The sequence below is a fragment of the Danio rerio genome, chromosome 21, assembly GCF_049306965.1.
Source record: "Danio rerio strain Tuebingen ecotype United States chromosome 21, GRCz12tu, whole genome shotgun sequence".
NCBI classification, from domain to species: domain Eukaryota; kingdom Metazoa; phylum Chordata; class Actinopteri; order Cypriniformes; family Danionidae; genus Danio; species Danio rerio.
The window spans coordinates 1,752,501-1,775,000 of NC_133196.1; the positions used below are offsets into that span (position 1 = coordinate 1,752,501).

At 35.6% G+C, this 22,500-nt stretch overlaps 1 protein-coding gene across 16 annotated transcripts in view; it reads left to right on the plus strand.

Moving 5' to 3' along the window:
• Positions 1 to 22,500, plus strand: part of tcf4 (transcription factor 4) — a 327,237-nt gene that overhangs the window by 141,275 nt on the left and 163,462 nt on the right. For all 16 annotated transcript variants that reach the window (XM_073935620.1, XM_073935630.1, XM_073935626.1 and 13 more), the window contains one exon: positions 8,480 to 8,535. In XM_073935620.1, coding sequence (XP_073791721.1) covers positions 8,480 to 8,535 — 56 coding nt within the window. The remainder of the gene's footprint in view (positions 1 to 8,479; positions 8,536 to 22,500) is intronic.

Sequence of the window (22,500 nt, forward strand, 5' to 3'; positions counted from 1 at the left end):
TTGCAGGGCGAGTGGAGATTGAGCTCAGGTCTATCTCAAACTCCCCCGCTGCTGAGGCCAAGGCAAACTTCCTGAGAGTAAGACATTATAAAAAAGGTTTAGGCTTGTTTTATCTATAATATAGAGCACATTTGGATGGTGGGAGGAAACCGGGGAACCCGGGGGAAACCCACGCGGACACGGGGAGAACATGCAAACTCCACACAGAAATACCAGATGGCTCAGTGAGGATCCAACACCATTGGTATTCTTGCTGTGAGGCAACAGTGCTAGTCACTGGGCCACCGTGCCGCCCATTCTGGATAAAGGAGGAAGAAGGGGAGGAGGGGGGTTTCTTCCAGACGAAGATAGTTGTAGAAAGGAAATGAGGATATATATAGTGATTTGGGATCCTTTAATTGGAGGATCATAATTAGTTAATGTGGACCAGCTGGGTCAATCATGAGCACATGCTCCTCTCGAAATTAGTTTAAAGCTAAACTTCACTTAGTAATGAAAAATAAACGATTAACAAAGTATGAAAGTACAATTATTAAGCACATTTAAATATGTTTGTAAGTCAAGAATAGAGCATTTGTAGCTGCAGTTATAAACTGCTTACTAACGCTTGTTAATGTAGAGTTAATGTGTAACAGATCATGAATTGACTATTTGCTAATGCTTAATGAATGATTTATAGTGTGTAGTTATTATAAAGTGTTACAAACCCTCAACTACTCTTAAATACAACTGGTTTGTAAATAATGCAACACTTAATTTAGTAATGCAATACAAATCATTGACTAAGTATGAAAATACAGTTATTAAACACATTATACAGGTGCTTATAAGTCAAGAACAGAGCACTTGTAGCTGCAGTTATAAACTGCTTACTAACATTTATTATTGTAGAGTTAACGCTTAACAGATGATGAATTCACTATTAACTAATGCTTAATAAATGATTTATAGTGTGTAGTTATTATAAAGTGTAAAATCTGATATTTGGACTAGAAACAAGACAGAAACTCTCAGTAAAAACAGTGTTTTATTTGCGGTGCGCATTTGTGTTGCTTCAATTTCGATATACTTGCTGCACAGCCACAATGATCGCTCCTAAATGCGAATCGATGTATTTTTTTTCTGCTGAATTTGTGCTGAGATGTGCACGTGTGATAGATTGAACATAATCTTCATTTTGTCAACGCAATTTATTAGCGCAATGATCTACAGACCCCAAAAACAAGCAAAACGGCTTGTTTTCTGTGCCTCTCAGCAGAAAAAAAAACATATGACGTGTGTGTTTGGCTTAACATGCGACGATGCGCAGCTGGTCCTGGAGAAACTCTGAGGATAATCCATAATCTGCGGTGTGCATGAGTCAGAGCGGGTTTGTCTTTGACTAGCTGATGATTATGAGCCAGTTATTATCCATAACAAAACCACTTATTCATAGGTTTCTCCCGTGTAATGAGGGGCTGTCATGCGTGTGTGTGTGTGTGTGCTGAAAACACCCTGTCAAAAAACACAGAGAAACTTGAGCGTGACTCAGGCGTCCTAAAGAAAACAGCGGGAGAAATCAGAAAGTCAGAGATCAGAGCAAAGCGATATTATTAGCATTGAGACATCAGCCCAGAAACAAAGACATCAGATAATGAGCGAACGCATTGCAAAATAGGCTTTTTGGCTGGTTGTATTTGTTTTACTTGTTGGATTTTTTAGACTAGTGAAAAGAAGGTCTCTGGTTTGAGTCCCGACTGAGTCAGTTGGTGTTTCTGTGTGGAGTTTGCATGTTTTTCCTGTGTCGGCGTGGGTTTACAGTATATACAAACAAAATTATTCATTTTCCTTTGAGTTAATTAATAAATATATATATATATATATATATATATATATATATATATATATATATATATATATATATATATATATATATATATATATATAATTATTTATCTATTTATTTATTTATTTATTTGTGTTTGTTTGTTTTTGCTATTTATTTATTTGGGTTTTGTCTGTTTTGTGATTTATTTATTTTTTTTGTTTGTTTTTGTTATTTATTTATTTGTTTGTTTATTTATGTTTTTTTTATTTATTGTTTATTTATTTGTGTTTTATTTATTTATTTATTTGATTGTTTATTTGATTATTTATATGTTTTTTATTTATTTATTTGTTTTTGTTTATTTATTTGTGTTTTATTTATTTATTTGTTTATTTATGTGTTTAATTATTTTTATATGTGTTTTATTTATTTATTTATTTATTTATTTGCTTGCTTGTTATTTATTTGTGTTTTTGTTTGTTTGTTTATGTGTTTTGTCAATTATTTATTTATTTATTTGCTTGTTTATTTATTTATGTATTTATGTATTTATTTATGTATTTATTTATTTATTAATGTTGGTTTGTTGTAAGAAATAATGAGTCAAAGGTAAGTATTTTTCCTTAAAACAAGCTAAATAATCTGCCAATGGTGTATAAGTTGAATAATCTTGTTGTACCTCTTGAATCAAAATGATTTTGCTCACCCTTTTGCAAATTATTCTGCTTGCTTCAATGTAAAACCCACTTCATTTTGACTCATTATTTCTTAAAACAAGACAAAATTTCTTGCTAGTCCTAAAAATGTTTCTTGCTTTAAGAATTTTTAGATATTTGGACTAGAAACGAGAGAAAAAAAATCTAAATAGGAGAAGCATTTACTGTAGTGTTTTGTAGTTCGTATTTTTTAAATATGGCGAAAACCTGTAAGTTTACAGCAATGGATTTTAGATTGATTGTAAAATTGTAAAATAGCATGTAAAAATAAGTTTGAGTCTGGACCAGTTGTCATTTTTGTTTCTGTGTGGAGTTTGCATGTTCTCCCAGTGTTGGCGTGGGTTCCTCCAGGAGGTCCGGTTTGCCTCACAGTCCAAACACATGCGCTATAGGGGAACTGATGAACTAAATTGGACAGTGGATGAGTGTGTGTGTGTGTGTGTGTGTGTGTGTGTGTGTGTGTGTGTGTGTGTGTGTGTGTGTGTGTGTGTGTGTGTGTGTGTGTGTGTGTGTGTGTGTGTGTGTGTGTGTGTGTGTGTGTGTGTGTGTGTGTGTGTTAATATCCCATTAAGTATCCCTTTATTTATTTATTTATTTATTTATTTATTTAGATTATTTATTTATTTATTTATTTATTTATTTATTTATTTATTTATATTTATATTATATTATATTTATATTTATATTTATTTATTAATTTTTATGTGTGTTTTTAATTATTAATTTGCTTATTTATTGTTATTTATTTTTTTATAATTATTTTGATTTTATTTATTTGTGCATTTTCTTGTTTGTTTTTGTGTTTTGTGTGCTTGCTAATTTATGTATTTATTTGAGTTTTTTGTTATTTATTTATTTTTAATAATAATTTTATTTTGTTTGTTTGTTTTGTTTTGTGTGCCAACCTTTTTAGACTATGCGCTTGGTGCACAGACAGTTTTTTTCCGCCTTAAAATGGCAAAAGTGTATTTTCCGCTTTCTTCACAACAACTTTTAATCTTGAAAATGTTGTAAAAAGTGACTTTCATTGACATCTTCTTCAATGGTGTGCAGTGCCACATTGTCTGGGTTGGTGTTGTATATTACACTACAAACATCTTGTGATAAACTGCAGCACATTTTCTGTTATTTTACACTTATTTCTCTATATATTATTTCTTATACATTATTTCAAATGACTAAAATGTCAAAAAAGGTTAATCTCCATAGATTTTCAACAGCAAACATTGACAGAGCAGAGATCAACATCCCATAATGCAATTCACAATCATAAATAAACACAGAAACTGTTCATTTTTACAGTGCAGGGGTTGAAATGTGATGTTAAAACTCGGCAGATACACTGGAAGAAGCTGAAAGAAAACTAATATACAAACAGAAGAGCGATTGAGCAACACATGCCGCAGCATCTGTGTTCAATGTGTGTGTGTGTGTGTGTGTGTGTGTGTGTGTGTGTGTGTGTGTGTGTGTGTGTGTGTTTTTCCGGAGTGATGTTCTGACTGTGGCATTCCTGTCCTTTTCCAGCTCTCTTTTGGATTCCCACTTCCAGAATCACAGCAGGATTTACAGTACAAACATGTGTGTCTGAATCAAAGAAAACACAACACATGTCCTCGGGAACTGTTCAGTGTCCAGAACAAGGAGAAAATATATTTTATTTCACTGGTTTTACTCAGTTTCACTCAGTGGTTAGCAATGTGGCCTCACAGCAAGAAGGTCACTGGAGTCCCAGCTGGGTCAGTTGGTGTTTCTGTGTGGAGTTTGCATGTTCTCCCTGTGTTGGCGTGGATTTCCTCCGGGTGCTCCGGTTTCCCCCACTATCCAAACACATGCGCTATAGGGGAATTGATCAACTAAATTGGCCGTAGTGTATGAGTGTGTGTGTGTGTTTGAATGAGTGTGTATGGGTGTTTTAGATTGTGGCTGGAAGGGCAATTACGGGCACACGTTATACCCTGCAATCATGTAGACTACCCTGATGTCAAAATGATGTCCAAGGTCAATCATTGCAAGGTCTTACAATCTTTTTCTGACGGCAGTTGGCAGTTTTTTTTTTTGACTTTAATGTTATTTACATGTCAAATTAGATTGATTTGTACTTTTTATGTGTTTTTTAAAAGTTTTTTTTTTTTTTTTTTATGTTGCTTTGACGTCAAGCTGCCCGCTGGGATGTTTTGTGTATACAATATATGAAAACAAATTTATTCATTCTCCTTTGAATTTATTAATTAATTTATTTATTTATTTGTTTTTTATATTTTTTTTATTTATTTGTGTTTTGTCTGTTTTGCTATTCATCTATTTGTTTATTTATTCATTTGATTTCATTTGATTGCATTTATTCATTAATTTATTTGTTTGTTTTTGTTTGTTTTTGTTAATTTATTTATTTGTGTTTTGTTTGTTTTGTTATTAATTGATTAATTAATTAATTGTATTTATTTATTTATTTATTTATCTATTTATTTATTTATTTAGTGTATTTTGTCTGTTTTGTAATTTATTTATTTATTTATTTATTTATTTGTGTTTTCGTTTGTTTTTATTAATTAATTTATTTGTGTTTTGTCTGTTTTGGTAATAATTGATTAATTAATTAATTGTATTTATTTATTTATCTATTTATTTATTTATTTATTTAGTGTGTTTTGTCTGTTTTGTAATTTATTTATTTATTTGTGTTTTTGTTTGTTTTTGTTAATTTATTTATTTGCGTTTCGTCTGTTTTGTTATTAATTGATTAATTAATTTTAGTTATTTATTTATGTGTGTTTTTTCTGTTTTGTAATTGCTTATTCATTTATTTGCCTGCTTGTTATTTATTTATTTGCGTTTTTGTTCATTTTTTTATTTTATTTTTTTGTTGGTTTGTTTGTTTGTTTGTTTTTGTCATGTATTTTATTTATTTGTTTATTTATTTATTTGATTGTTATTTATTTATTTATTCATTTATTTTTATTTACCAAATATTTTCCTGTTTAACAAAGATATTTTTCAACACATTTCTAAACATAATAATTTTAATAAATCATTTCTAATAACTTTTATTTTCTCTTTGCCATGATGACAGCACATAATCTTAGACTAGATATTCTTCAAGACACTAGTATTCAGCTTAAAGTGACATTTAAAGGCTTCACTGGAGTAATTAGGGTAAAGTTAGTGTAATTAGACAAGTCATTGTATAACAGTGGTTTGTTCTGTAGACGATCCAAAAATAATATTGTTTAAGGGGGATAATAATGTTGACCTTAGCAGTTTTTACATAAGCTATCTTTATGAGGACTCCCCATAGCTGTAAGGAATATACAGAATACACAGTGTGCACAGTAGAAACATCATTGTGTGTGTGTGTGTGTGTGTGTGTGTGTGTGTGTGCGCGCGTGCGTGCGTGCGTGCGTGCGTGCGTGCGTGCGTGCATGTGTGTGTGTGTGTGTGTGTGTGTGTTTAACTTTTTGTTTATATTTATTTGCTTGATCAGTTGATTTTAGAGTGCAATATATACTGTAAGTGTGTATGTGTCAGGCAATTTTGTCAGCAATGTCAAAGGCTTCGTTACATTTGCGGAGTAAACAGCACTGTTGTCTTTATTCAGGATGCAGACAGAGCTGGAGTCTGTGTGTGTGTGTGTGTGTGTGTGTGTGTGTGTGTGTGTGTGTGTGTGTGTGTGTGTGTGTGTGTGTGTGTGTGTGTGTGTGTGTGTCAGAACAGAGAAGCAGGAGAACATGAGCAGGACCCTGTAATTGAGCTCATTAGATTAAGACTGGATGATGAGGTCACACGACTTATCAATATTTGCAGTGTGTGTGTGAGAGAGAGAAAAAAAGGAGAGAGAGAGATAGATAGATTTGCTTGTTTTAAGGAAAAACTCCATAATTTTGACATTTTTTTCTTAAAACCAAACAAAAGCTGCAACCCAAATGGCACAGTATGCACTCATGCACTATACTTATGCACTTACACACTCAACAGCATAGTACATGTATGTAGTGTCGTCCCAAATGGAGCACTAATGTTTTTTACTAAGTGGAAATTAAACCTGTTTCCCAGATGACATTTGACGTTTGCCAAATCAGTGAAATAAATGAACAAAGTACCAAATAATACCTGGCGTGAGTATTACTGCATACTCCACCGGGAGGCGCTACAATCACTCTCATAGGACAATTTTGCTTTCACAATCCAAAATAAAGTTATCCAACATGTGTGCCCGATAGCTCCGCCCCTTACGCTACGTGAGCAAAGCTGTGGTCGTTGAGTGTGTGAAGTGTTCATCATTACACACTTCATTTTACCGGTCAATGAGGTCATCATCCAGGTAATTAAAGTGCACTTATTATTTTTAATTAGTTTTCAATGTAAACGCACTACTTACACTATTGATACTACAAAATGATATAGAATAGTGCATAAGTATGCGATTTGGGACACACCTAATATGTTTTGTTTGTCTAAAAAATGCTTCTTGATTTCATAATTGTAGATATCTGTACTACAAACTAGACAAAAGCTCTAAGCTTTTTGTTGCAAGTGTTGGTTAAAATGTTTTCTACTGGTGGTTTGTCAAGCCCACTCACTTGTGTGAGGAACACTTCAAAAATTGCATGATATTTTAAGGTTTCCAAATTTTGGAAGCTGGGATTGTGGATATTTCAGATGTGGAGTTGAGGGCTCTTAACAGTGTGTATGATTGATTCAACCTAGTGGTTGATGTAGGTGTTGCAGAATATACAAAATATACATATATATTTTGGGGTTTTTTTGCAGAGCAGCCGTGTCTTGATTTTGTTGGTCAAATCAGATGTTTTGATACTAACCTGCTGTGATGTTTGAAGGTCTTGAGAGGTGATTGTGAGCATCACTATTGCTGTCCATGCAAATTCAAGCTACAAGCACACATTTTATTTACTCGGTTTACTATGTAGGTAGTTTGTTACTACAGGCTGTTTGTAAAGCCCACTCAACCTGTGTGAGGGACACTTAAAAAATGCATAATATTTTAAGGTTTCCTGGTTTTGGGATTGTGGGTAATATTTCACATGGTGGGGAGATAATTGGAGTTGAGGGTAACACAGTGTAGGATTAACCTTTCCCAGTGGTTGAACGAGGTATTGCAGTCCAAATTCAAAATATTGCATCATTATGGTTATATTTCATTTTATTTATTTTTTTGCAAAACATTTGTGTCTTTTTTGTCTTGATTTTGTTGATCAAATCAGATGTTTTGATACTAACCTGCTGTGATGTTTGAAGGTCTTGAGAAGGTGTTTGTGAGCTTCACTATTGCTGTCCACGCAAATTAAAGCTACAGGCCCACATTTTATTTACTCAGTTTACCATGTAGGTTGTTCATCTATGCAAATTTAAAAGATGAAGAAAATTATATTTTATGTTTGATTCTATAGGGTGGCACGGTGGCTCACTGCTTAGCACAAAGGTCGCTGGTTTGAGTCCCGGCTGGGCCAGTTGGCATTTCTGTGTAGAGTTTGCATAAGTTGGTAGGTCATTCCGCTGTGGCAACCCCTGATGAATAAAGGACAAGGTCAAAGGAAAATGAATGAATGAACGAATGAATGAATGAATGAATGAATGAATGAATGAGTAAATGAATGAACGAATGAATGAACGAATGAATGAATGAATGAATGAATGAATGAATGAATGAATGAATGAATGAATGAATGAATGAATGAGTAAATGAATGAACGAATGAATGAATAAATGAATGAATGAATGAATGAATGAATAAATGAATGAATGAGTAAATGAATGAACGAATGAATGAACGAATGAATGAATGAATGAATGAATGAGTAAATGAATGAACGAATGAATGAATAAATGAATGAATGAATGAATGAATGAATGAATGAATGAATGAATGAATGAATGAATGAATGAATGAATGGTCAAAACTGAGTTGATATTGATCTGTCCTTTCTTCTTTTTTACACAGGTAAATCGGAGCGAGTGTCGTATTCATATGGAAGAGACTCCAGCATTCACTGTCAGGTAAGAGACTCTACACTAAAGAATAAGTGTTTTATCTCAGATGTTTGTCATTTGGACAAAAAGAGTCAGAAGTCATCCTGCAGTGAGAGTTTGACAGTTTTTTATGATGAGAAATATTGAAATCTGTGACTTTGGATTGGAAGTTTGTGTTTTGCCAGATCTGAGAACAGTTTTCAATAGTATCTGGATGCAGCCTTTATGATGCACTGTGAGACTGCATCACTAAGCGATTCAATGTCAGACACAATGCACTCAGTGGAGTGAATAGGGGTGGGGTTAGGTGACCGCATTAAAAAGCATCGGTTGCAGCTCAGATTGCACTGCACCAGGTCTGCATCCAGACCCCTCTCATAGTTTTAGACATCTTTTTATTCTTTAAAACAAACCCAGAGGAAATGTATGAGATTGCTGCACGAAAAAATCTGAAAATGATTGTGCTTCTTGTTCAAACTACACTGCAACTGATATCTTGTCTTGTTTCTAGTCCAAATATCTACAAATTCCTAAATCAAGAAGCATTTTCTAGACATGCAAAACACATTGTCTTTTTTTAGGAAATAAAATGTCAAAAATGAAGTGAGTCGTTTCTTGAGGAAAGCAAAATAATCTTGTTTTTCCTTGTTTATTTTGACAATAAAATTGCTTGTCCTAAAAATGCTCCTTGATTTAGGAATTTGTAGATATTAGAAACAAGACAAAACAATCTAAGTAAGATTAGCATTTTTGCAGTGTACTTGTTTAAAATATGCTGAAACAATATAATTCTTGAGTTTTTTATTGGGGCAACTTAATTATAAGATGTTCAATCCACTTAAATCTGCTAAGTAAGCTAAAAAATCTCAGTATTTTATTGGAGAAGATCTGGAAATGTCATTTTTACTGATTCCTGTGGGACTAAACAGGTTATTAAAGGGCATCTGTGATGAAAATCATCTTTTGAAAGCTGTTTGGACAGAACTGTGTGTGGGTATAGTGAGTCCACTGTCATATTGGAGTGATAGAAACACAAGTCTCTTTTTTTATTGCCTGATGTTAAAACAGGATCCAAATCCCTCTTATTTTGGCCGACCGCGATGTGATGTAGGAGTGTGGTTTCCCCACCCACCCAATTGATTTGACAGACTCATATTAACATGTCTCCGTGGTAATGCGTATAAACATATCCACAAGACAGGACAGGCACAAAGCAAAGCAACTGGGATTAAAAGATCTGTTCAGCTCTCTGTGATCATCTGCAGCTCAAGAATGAGCTTTACAAGTTTAAAGCATTTTTTGAACAGTGCAGATTTGTAATAAAGACAGTAAAATCGCTGTTATTCATCAACACAGTTGCTAAATCAGGTTTATTTTGTACGATAACATGACGGATGTCAATACAGCAGTAGATATTAACCTGTATCCTGTCACATTTGCCATACAAAAACAGTGCAAATGTGTTAAATGTGTATGTGTGTGTGTGCCTGTGTGCAAATTTTATAACAACATTGTGTGTGACTCATCATTGCAGAAAGGCTTGAATAAACTCCACAACAAATACATCAAATAACAGCTGGGAAAGTTCTGACTGTAGTAAGGGAGATTTGCTTTATTCTTGTCTGTCACTGTGCTGTTTATCTACTTGAAGGCTACACACATCACAGCAATAGCGAGAGATCTGAATGGCTCTGACAGGCACGTGGGAACACGTGGGGAACCAACTTATTTGCATTAAAGGCACAGGCAACAAAAACAGCTACAGTGTCTTAACAGCTCAAATTTCCCAGATTTAGACAGGTCTAATAAATAAGAAATGGGTGTTTTGAGCTGAAACTTTACAGACACATTCTGGAGACACAAAATAATTATATTAAATCTTGAAATAGGGGTAAAATAGGTGCCTTTAAACCAGCTAAACTCCGCAGACACTGTACCGGGTCTGTGACGTCATCGACTTTCCCTTTATGATTGAACGGGCTGGCATGGCACCAGACCCCCTTAAGTGGTTTAGTTTGAAAGTCTAGAATCTATATTTTATGCACACATGCATCACTTTGGTTTTTATTCTACTGTACAAAAGTTATTTACACTTAAATACACAGTATTTTGGATACCCGAGCTGGGTGTTGAACATTGGTTTATTTTCATATGGTTCATATATGACACATGTTCAAGTTATAGCTCAAATGAAAGCTCTTGCCGCTGCTCATACGGTTCTAGCATTCTTTTTACTGAATTATATTCATATATCAAACAGTTGTTGAATGAATTGCGGTGTTTCCATGGCGCAGAAGGGAAAACAATACATTTATGATCAATAAGCAGCCCCAGATAGCACAGACAGCCGTCATCTCTTCAGTGGCGTAGCGCAAAATGCGGAGGCCCCCCTGCAGGGATCGCTGACGGGCCCCCTGATGAGGGTGGGGGGGGGGGGGATACGTCATACGTCCATTTGCATATCACTGACGTCATCACGTTCTACCGTTTCTGTTTAACAGCCTATGGTTAATAAAGAGGTATTTATAATTGCACTACACTTTATATAAGCATGTTTATTTAACTAAATTTATTGCTGTTTGAATACAGTATATCATTACAGATGTGTAACGTTAGTGAATGTGCAGTAATCTCTCATATGAAATAAACTCAGACAAGTTCAGAAACTGTCACTAAAATATCTGTGATTGTGAACAAGAAAAGAATAAACGGTCCAATTAAATTGTTAAAATAAAGTAGAAGTAGATCGGTTTGACTGTACAAGGGAAATACCTTCACACTGCATGTGCTAAATCATTTGTCGTCGGTACGCAGAGGGGTGATCTGCTCTCGGGCTGCAGGTGGGAGAGGCTGCTGTAGAGGACTGACTGGGCCGCCTGTCAGTGCTGTGAGGCGGGGGAGGGGCCGGCGGCATCACACGCAGCTCGTTGAGAAGAGTAGGGACGCTACAGTATGGAAAAATGACAGTCTAAAAAAATCTCCAATAACACACAAAAAAGTCGCTAGGGGGGTCTGAAAAGTCGCTAAATCTAGTGACAAAGTCGCTAAGTTGGCAACATTGGCGGCAAGCAATCAAAATGAAGTAGTCCACCGCTTGAGAGGTGTTCAGAGAACACAGACCTGTGAACTTTGGTTCCGACCACAGTTGTTCCCAACAGTTTATTGAAAATCGCGACGACGCGGGGCCCCCTAATCACGCGGGGCCCCCCCGCGGTGCGTGCCCTGCGGGCCCGTCCGCTACGCCACTGCATCTCTTACTTTATGCTGTGCGCTTCAGGAAAATTCTCCTCTGTTTTTGAGGTGATGTGCATAAGTAATCCTTTTATATGTCTAACTTGGTCCAAACACGGTGAATTATGTTTGATCAAACAAAAGAATAGTGAAATATGAAGACAATGATCGCTCCCTGTGGCTTGTACAGCACCTCTCATCTCATCAGTTGGAATACAATAACTTTTGCATAGATTATGGTGGAGACATGTTTCTTTTTTCCTATAATTACAGACATGTGCAGGAACCACCAACATTAATTACAGCACACTAGACCACACACAACCTAAAAGGTACACTTTCAAATTTGAGTTTATAAAAAAAATACAAAAAGCACCTCTTTTATTAGGTGTTTATTATAACACAGACAACATATACAGATATTTTAAACACTTTCGATAGTGTTTTATGAAAATTCAAAGGGTTTTCTTTAAAATGATAGCAAATTTTTGCATTTACACCTCTGCATGTGGATTTGGGAAGCTTTAACTTAAACAGAGATTAACTGGTTAAGAAACAATTCACATTATTTACTACTGACTTATTACCTGCCTATTATTAAGTTTTACATTTACATTTAGTCATTTAGCAGACGCTTTTATCTAAAGCGACTTACAAATGAGGAAAAGCAAGCAATTTACACAACTATAAGAGCAACAATGGTAAAAATAGGCAAGTTTCAGGTGTGTAAAGTGTAAGACACAAAACATTAGTAGCCTGTTTTTTGTAATACAGGTAGCGGTAGAACCAGAGAGGCAATTGCAGATTAAGCAGGGAAGTGGAGACTAAATAGTTGAGTTTTTAGTGGTTTCTTGAAGACAGCGAGTGATTCTGCCATTCTGATGCAGTTAGGGAGTTCATTCCACCAACTGGGCAGATTGAATGCGAGTGTTCGGGAAAGTGATTTCTTCCCTCTTTGGGATGGAACCACGAGGCGACGTTCATTCACAGAACGCAAGTTTCTGGAGGGCACATACATCTGCAGAAGTGAGAGCAGGTAAGAAAGAGCAAAGCCAGAAGTCGCTTTGTAGGCAAACATCAGAGCTTTGAATTTGATGCGAGCAGCAACTGGCAGCCAGTGCAAACGGATGAGCAGCGGAGTGACATGTGCTCTTTTAGGTTCATTGAAGACCACTCGTGCTGCTGCATTCTGGAGCATCTGAAGAGGTTTGATAGAGTTAGCTGGAAGCCCGGCTAGTAGAGAGCTGCAATAGTCCAGTCTGGAGAGAACAAGAGCTTGAACAAGGAGTTGAGCTGCATGTTCAGATGGGAAGGGTCGGACCTTTCTGATGTTATAGAGTGCGAATCTTGTCTTTATCTTTATATATTTAAACAGATTATCAGCATTTATAATGTATGATCTTATTCTACATCTCTTATCTCAATACCTAAACCTTAATAACTATTAATAAGCACCTAATTAGTAGTTTATTGAGCTCAAAGTCTTAGATAATGGTTTGTTAATAGCGTGAATTGCACATTAAAATAAAGTGTGAGCACGTTCAGGAATTTCAGAAATGAATGGTTCCTTAGTGTGTGTGTGTGTTTGCGAAATAGGATTTGCGTGTGACTTCTGAAGTGAATATCAGCTGTAGTGGAATAAATAAATATTAAATAAATGCACATGCAGTTTATTTTTGGTTGCAGCCAGTGCCGTCAGCAGATGGCCGTCTGTTAAAGCACATATATGATGAATTCTGTGCTTGATGTGGTGTGTGCATGTGTGTGTGTGGCATCTATCACCAGCACATCGTGTTTATATTAGCAGACATATGGATGTTCAAACACACACAACATCAAGAACAGACCTGCTTCAGTGGGATTGCTTCACACTGCACTGCTGGAGCTTCTGCTTTGCTTTGTGTTATTCAATCTTCACATTACACTTATATGTGTGATTATGTGATAATGATTAAGTCTAAATAATGCACAGCCATACTACTGTATATATACTCACTGCCTATTTATTAGGTACCCGGTTGGACCCCTTTTGCCTTCAGAACTGCCTTCATGGCATTGATTCAACAAGCTACTTGAAATATTCCTCAGAGATTTTGCTCCATATTGACATGATAGCATCACACAGTTGCTGCAGATTTGTCGTCTGCACATCCATGATGCCAATCTCCCGTTCACCACATCCCAAATCTGCTCTATTGGATTGAGATCTGGTGACTGTGGAGGCCATTTGGGTACAGTGAACTCATTGTCATGTTCAAGAAACCAGACTGAGATGATTGAGCTTTATGACATGGTGCGTTATCCTGCTGGAAGTAGCCATCAGAAGATGGAGACACTGTGCTCATAAAGGGATGGACATGGTCAGCAGCAATACTCAGGTAGGCTGTGGCGTTGATGCTCAATTGGTACTAATGGACCCAAAGAAAACCTCCCCCACACCATTACACCACCACCACCAGCCTGAACCGCTGATACAAGGCAGGATGATCCATGCTTTCATGTTGTTGATGCCAAATTGTGAGCCGAGCATCTGAATGTGTCAGCAGAAATGGAGACTCATCAGAGCAGCAACGTTTCTCCAATCTTCTATTGTCCAGTTTTGGTGAGTCTGTGTGAATTGTAGCCTCAGTTTCCTGTTCTTAGCTGACAGGAGCGGCACCCGGTGTGCTCTTCTGCTGCTGTAGCCCATCCGCCTCAAGGTTGGACGTGTTGTGTGTTCAGAGATGCTCTTCTGCAGAGCTCGGTTGTAACGAGTGCTTATTTGAGTTACTGTTGCCTTTCTATCAGCTGGAACCAGTCTGGCCATTCTCCTCTGACCTCTGGCCTCATCAACAAGGCATTTGCGCCCACAGAACTGCCGCTCACTGGATATTTCCTCTTTGTCGGAGCATTCTCTGTAAACTCTAGAGATGATTGTGCGTGAAACTCCCAGTAGATCAGCAGTTTCTGAAATACTCAGAGCAGCCCGTCTGACAGCAACAACCATGCCACGCTCAAAGTCCCTTAAATCCCCTTCCTTCCCCATTCTGATGCTCAGTTTGAACTGCAGCAGATCGTCTTGACCATGTCTACATGCCTAAATGCATTGAGTTACTGCCATGTGATTGGCTGATTAGAAATTTGTGTTTACGAGCAGTTGGACAGGTGTACCTAATAAAGTGGGCGGTGAATAAATATATATACAACAGTTCAGTTTGGTTCTCGAATCTGATTGGCTGATAGCCGTGATATATTAAGTAATATCAGCACCCGTACCGCCTCTTTACCATTTGTGTATTACTCCGCCCACATACAGCCAGCAGAAAGCAGACACTACACATCTAAAGTGTAAAAGATGCTCGCTCAGCTGTTTAACTGTCAGCTTATGATTTGAATTTAACGCGGAAGAAAGTAGTTCCTCATACAAAAGGGTTTTTGAGACTCTCCATGTTTGATTTTGTTTTGATGTACACAATTACGCCGTCAAACTGTTGTATAAACGCAATATCACACGAGTAGCAGTGCGATATGGCTGTATATCGGCACTGGTGGGGGCACTAAGACACTCGGCCTGCAGCCTCGTGCCAACGCACGCCTCCCACCAGTTCTGATATACAGCCATATCGCACTGCTACTCGTGTGATATTGCTTATACTCATACACACACACACACACATACACACACACACATGTAAAACAAGCAAAATTGTCTTATTTTGGCTTTGAAATGAGGTTATTTTGTTTGATTGAAGGAAAATTCACTTAATTTGACTCATTATTTCTAAAAACAAGATGATGTTTTTTGCTTGTCTATGAAGTGCTTTTTAATTGCAGAATTTTTTTATATTTGGGCTAGAAAGAAGACAAAAACTGAAAGTTTGAGGTTTTTGCAGTGCTGTAAGTTTTGGGGTCGCCAGCAGGGTCTTCAGCGGAGTCGTATCGCTCTCCAATTAATCTTTCCTGACAGAGTACAAGACAAAGCCATCAGACTGTCATGTGTGACTGACAGAAAAAATCCTCCTGCAGCGTTTCTGCTGCTTCATAATCCTGCAGTGAGGATATCTGTGAGCAATACTCAGCATTCATCCTCAGTATAGCTTTTAAAATAATTTTCTTTGAATTAAACAGCAGCACGGTGGCTCAGTGGTTAGAACTGTGGCCTCACAGCAAGAAAGTCGCTGGTTTGAGCTCTGGCAGGGTCAGTTGGCATTTCTATGGGAATATGCATGTTCTCCTTGTGTTGGCATGAGTTTCCTCCGGGTGCTCTGGTTTCCCCCACTGAAACACATGTGCTATTAGTGAATTGATGAACTAAATTGGCTGTAGTGTATGAGTGTGTGTGTGTGAATGAGTGTGTATGTGTGTTTCCCAGTAATGGGTTGCAGCTGGAAGGGCATAACCGTCACATTCAGATTTAAAATAAAGCCACAAAAGCATAGCAACAGAATAACATTTTTGTAACAAGAATAATTTATTAACATTTTAAATGTATTACACAGTATAACATTCTACATGTATTAACATTTTGGAGTTTATGTGCATTATAGCATTTTAAATGTATTAAAAGTTTGAATTTATTAACATTGTAACATTTGCAATTTATTAACATTTCTAATTTATTGACGTAACATTTTAAACATATTAACATTGTAACATTCAACATTAATTTATAACCACTTCAAATTTAGTAACATTGTAACATTTTAAATTCACATTATTTAAAATCTATTCACATATACTTATTAACATTGCAGCATTTATAATTTATAAAAACAATCAAGTTAACTCAAATTATATTAATCAAATTTAGTAACATTGTAACATTTAAAATGTGGTAACATTGTTGCATTCAATATTAACTTAATTTATTAACACCTTTAAATTTAGGAACATTTCAAATTCATACAAATATCTAATTTATTGACATTGTAGCGTTTCAAATGCCTTAACATTTCAAATGTAACATTTACAATGTATTAACGTAGTAACATTCAACATTCATTACCATTTAGAATTCATTAACATTGTAACAATTCAACTGGAACATCGTAACATCTCAAATTTATTCACATTTCAAAAATGAATTAGTTTTATTCTAACGTTTCAGATGTATAAAAATATGTCTGTTGTAACATTTAAGATTTTTTAGTATTTCAAATTTAGAAACATTGTATTATTTAAAATGTATTAACATTTTGAATTCAACATTGTAACATTTACAATGTATTAACGTTCAACATTGAAAATTTATTAACACCTTCAAATTTAGTAACATTGTAACGTTATACAAATGTTATACAAACATTTTACAGTAATACAAATTTTGAAATTAGCATTGCAGAATTTTAAATAACTTAACATTTATTAACATTTAAAACTGATTAACATTGTAGCATTTAAAATTAATTAAAAAAATCAAATTAACTAACATTGTAGCAATTTAAAAAATATTTACATTGTAACATTTTTAATTTTTGTATTTCAAATTTTATTAACATAGTAACATTTTAAATTAATACAAATTTCGCCGTGATTAACATTGTAGCGTTTGAAATATCTTAACATTTAAAATCTATTAACATTGTAACATTTAACTTTCATTCACATTTAGAACTTATTAACATTGTAACAATTAAAATTTAGTTTAAAAAATCTAATAAACTAACATTTTAGCATTTCAAAAATATTTACATTGTAACATTTAAGATTTATCAGTATTTCAAATGTAGTAACATTGTAGCATTTAAAATGTAATAACATTATAACAGTCATTAACATTTTAAATGTATTAATTTATAGAAATGTCGAATTTATTAACCGTGTAGCAGTGTAACAATTCAAATTGAACATTTAAAAGGTTTTAACGTTGTAACATTCAACATTTATTAACATTTAGAATCAAATTAAATATCAAATTTACCAACGTTATAGTAATTCAAATTAATAACATTGTAACATTTAAAATGTATAAACATATCGAATTCAACATTTCAAATTTATCAACATCGTAACGTTTAGAAGATGTTTCTGCAGAAAGTCTGTTTTTCTGAATATGAACAGGCTGGTTTTCTCCTACGGGACAGGTCACATCTGACCTTTGACGCATGTGTAACCTTGAGCTGTTCCTCCTAAAGGAAGCGCACTAGCTAGGGAGCATGTTTCCAGTGGCGTGGGTCATACACACACACACATTCAGCAGCAGGGAAGACCAGAGCAAATCCTGAAAACACACATGCTGCCAAAAACACCATAACACCACAGTGTGTGTATGAGTGTGTGTTTCTCACCTTCTGTCTCCTGCTTTCTGAACACGATATACTGTTGTGTTTAATACATCTTATGCAGTTTATATGCTTTAACTATCCTATTTTTGTAGCTTTTATTTTCACATTTTTTACTATTGTTTTAATTTTTTATTATTACTTGCCTTTTGTTCTATTAGTTTTTGTTTTTTGTTTGCTTTTTGTATAGTTATAGGGCTCTATTTTGACGATCCAGGCACAAAGTCTAAAGCACAGGGTGCGAAAGCAAGGGTGTGTTTTAAATCCACTTTTGCTATTTTAAGGACGGAAAAATACACTCTACGCCGCGGCGCATGGTATAACAGGGTTGAGCTTATTCTCTTAATGAGTTGTAGATGTGTCTTGAGAATAAACCAATTAGAGTCTCATCTCCCATTCCCTTTAAGAGTCAGTTGCATTGTGCTATTGTGCATTTGCTATTTACATGGCGGACTATGTAAGTGGAAAAACTGAGCATTTCACTAGCGAGAAAACAGTTAAACAGAGCATCTGCAGCGCGAGAATGAGAGAATGAGCCTCCTCATTCTTTACTTTCACTTTCACTCTCGCTGATAGGGATAAGTGTTATACGCACAAATATCCATTAGCCTATACATAATTAATTTCGTTTGTTAAGCGCAAAGATTTGTTTCAAAACTATTTCTAAATTCAGTTCTAATTTCCAGCAAACTAATAAATGAACAATAATAATGAAGTGTGCTCAAAAACCTGAGTTATATCCAAACACACATGCTGTGCCCCATATGGTCTAAAACCTGACAGGTGGACAAATCTAAGCTTGTTTTTAATAGAACAAATATAAATATTGATATAATAAATAATACAGCTAATAATAACAACATTATACAAAAGCAAATTGTTATAAATGAACTGAAAAACCCCCGAAATGAAGAAGGCATGAAGGCAGTGGTGTTTATATTTATGTAGGCTAGAAAATAATATGTTTTGTAATATTTTAATCCTTTGATTCTTTTTCATTTGTAAAGATTTTTGCATATTGCTGTACATCATGTGCGTATTAAGCAATGTTTAGGTGAGGCGCACAACTAACGCGCTCTGCGCTGGACTTGAGACCTCCTCTCTGCTGGTCTATTGAACAGTGTATTTTAGTCCCTCAAAATAGCAACGCGCCAGCAATGCGCCTTAACACACCTCCTTATAGACCAGAACGCCTGTGGGCGCACATATGAGCGCAAATGCATTTGCTATTTAAGCAGCGTGGCGGAAAACGTCAGAACGAGTCTTGCGCTGAGCTGAAACTAGCAAACAACTATTGCGTTGCACCTTGTGCCGCATTGCGGCGGGTGTATGATCAGGCCCATAGTCTGTTTAGTTTGACTTGTTTTAGACTCGTTCTTGCCCCCTACGGTGCAACTCAGCCAGGTATACATCCGCGCTAAAATATCAAGGTGAAAGTCATCATAGCTTGCTTAGAACAGACCCAGCTACCCATAATGGCTCACCACTAATATATATATATATATATATCGCAATTTATATCACGCAATATTGCAATGTCATGTTTTTCCAGTGTCGTGCAGCCCTAATTGTAGTGTTTAGAATAAGTGAGCAACTGTACAGTACTGTTTCTACAGAAGAGGTTCTCTCTCTCAGACACACACACACACACACACACACACATAGCGCCTTAGCTGGTCGTGTGCTTTAATATTCATTCATTCATTCATTCATTCATTTTCTTTTCTTTTCCCTTTATCAATCTGAAGTCGCCACAGTGGAATGAACTGCCAACTTATCCAGCACATGTTTTATGCAGCGGATGCCCTTCCAGCTGCAACCCATCACTGGGAAACACCCAAACACTCCTATTCACACACATACACTACGGACAATTTAGCTTACCCTGTTCCCCTATAGCGCATGTGTTTGGACTGTGGGGGACACCGGAGCACCCGGAGGAAACCCATGCCAACACGGGGAGAACATACAAACTCCTCACAGAAATACCAACTGACCCAGCCAGGGCTCGAACCAATGACCTTCTTGCTGTGAGGCAGCAGGGCTGCGCCACCATGTCGCCAGGTGCTTTAAAACAAAAACAAAAAATAATGTAAAATAAACAATGTAATGAAATATTGTTGATATGAGTGTTTACTGTGTAAGTGAGTTACTGTGTGAGCATGAGTTTACAGCAGGGCTATTCAATTGGCGGCCCACAGGCCTAACCCGAAGTCCCCAAAACAATTTGTTCCAGCCCTCCAAATAGTGTGACCAAGACATCAAAAATAAATTTAGTTCAGTCGAAAAACAGCCTCACAGTTCTGAAATACATTTGAATAAGTTTGTAAAAAAAAGCTTCATTGTACAATGCAGTGATGTTATGTAGTTTCAAAATACAACGTACTAACATTTTAATGTAGAAAAAGCCAACGTGGATGTATGCTGTTGTGTCATCACTCATATTGCAAGTCGTATATCTCCGGCCCCTCATTAGGAATACTTTTCATGAACTGGCCCCCATGACAAACTAATCGAATAGCCCTAGTTTACAGCAACACACAGACACACACAGATAAAAAAATCCCCCAAGAGTCACCTGACATTGTCATTTACCCAAATGTGTGTGTGTTGGAGAGAGAGAGAGAGAGAGAGAGAGAGAAAAAGAGAGAGCACAGCTGCAGCTGAGTTGCATCTGATATGTAAACATCTGTGTGTGTGTGCTTGTGTGTGTGTGTGTGTGTGTGTGTGTGTGTGTGTGTGTGTGTGTGTGTGTGTGTGTGTGTGTGTGTGTGTGTGTGTGTGTGTGTGTGTGTGTGTGTGTGTGTGTGTGTGTGTGTGTGTGTGTGTGTGTGTGTGTGTGTGTGTGTGTGTGTGTGTGTGTGTGTGTGTGTGATGCGTTAGTTTGCTGTGGAAACATCTTAGGAATGTCTGTGTGTGTTTCCTGTGTGCACCCACACAGCTGTCCACTAGTTTCTGATGCATGAGCGCTGCTGTTTATTGGCTGATCATGTTGACCAATCAGAGAAAAAAAATGTAAATACAGAGACGTGTTCCTACTTTGCATTTTTTTTTTATAAAATGGAGCCATTTAAACATGCAAATTGACTACTACTTAATTTTAACTTCATATTTCAGTTAACTACAGGCTTCTGCTTCTCAGATGCTAAAATTAATTATAAAAAAATTATATTTTTATAAAAAACATTATATATATATATATATATATATATATATATATATATATATAATTTTTATATATTTATTTTTATATATATATATACATACATACATACATACACACACACACACACACACACACACACACACACACACACACACACACACACACACACACACACACACACATATATATATATATATATATATATATATATATATATATATATATATATATATATATAGTCTCAAGTCTCAATTTTAACAAAGATTAGGGTAATTTAACTAAATAATTAAAACGGAGAAAAAACCATTCAAAATCTTCTGTAAATGTAATTCTGCAAAAAAAATAAAAATAAATTTTTATCTGAGGAAAAAGTTAGGACACACTACCCCTTAATAGCTAGTGTTACCCCCTGAATAACTGCAGAGAGATGCTTCTTGTAGCCATCTACAAGCCTCTGACATCAGTGGTTTCTTGCTTGTACAGCTCGTTTCAAGTCAGCCCAAAGCATCTCAATAGGATTGAGATCTGGGCTTTGCCTTAAGGGGTTCTATGAGGTTCTTTCCTGGAATGCTGTCTATAATTTACACCAAAACCACCATACGGCCTCCATTTATTGTCGATTTAAATGCATTCACATTTGACATGTATTTTAAATGTTATTAGCATTTTGAATTTATTAAAATTTTTACATTTCACTTTTATTAATTGTAACCGTTCAAAATCCTTAACAATTTGATTTTAACATTTTACATTTACTAATATTTGAAATGTTTAATAATTGGTGGCATGGTGGCTCAGCACTGTGGCCTCACAGCAAGAAGGTCGCTGGTTTGAGCCTCGGCTGGGTCAGTTGGTGTTGTTGTGTGGAGTTTGCATGTTCTCCCCGTGTTGGCGTGGGTTTCCTCCGGGTGCTTCGGTTTCCCCCACTGTCCAAGCACATGTGCTATAGGGCAATTTATAAACTAAATTGGCCGTAGTATGTGTGTGAATTAAAAGTATATGTGTGTAAAGTAAAAATGTACTTTTTAAATTAGTTAACATCGTATTTTTAAAGTTTATTTACATTTTAAATTTATAAACATCGTAACATTTCAAATGTATTAAAAATGAGAATTTATTAACATAGTGACATTCATTAACATTTAAATAGTATTAATATTTGAACATTTAAAATAAATAACATTTCGAACTTAACATTGACACATTTCACATTTAATAACATTTAAAATGTATAACATACTTCAAATTTAACATGTAACATTTATGTTTTTTTTTACCATTTCAACTTTATTAACAATGTAACGTTTAAAACATGTTAACATTGTAACATTCATC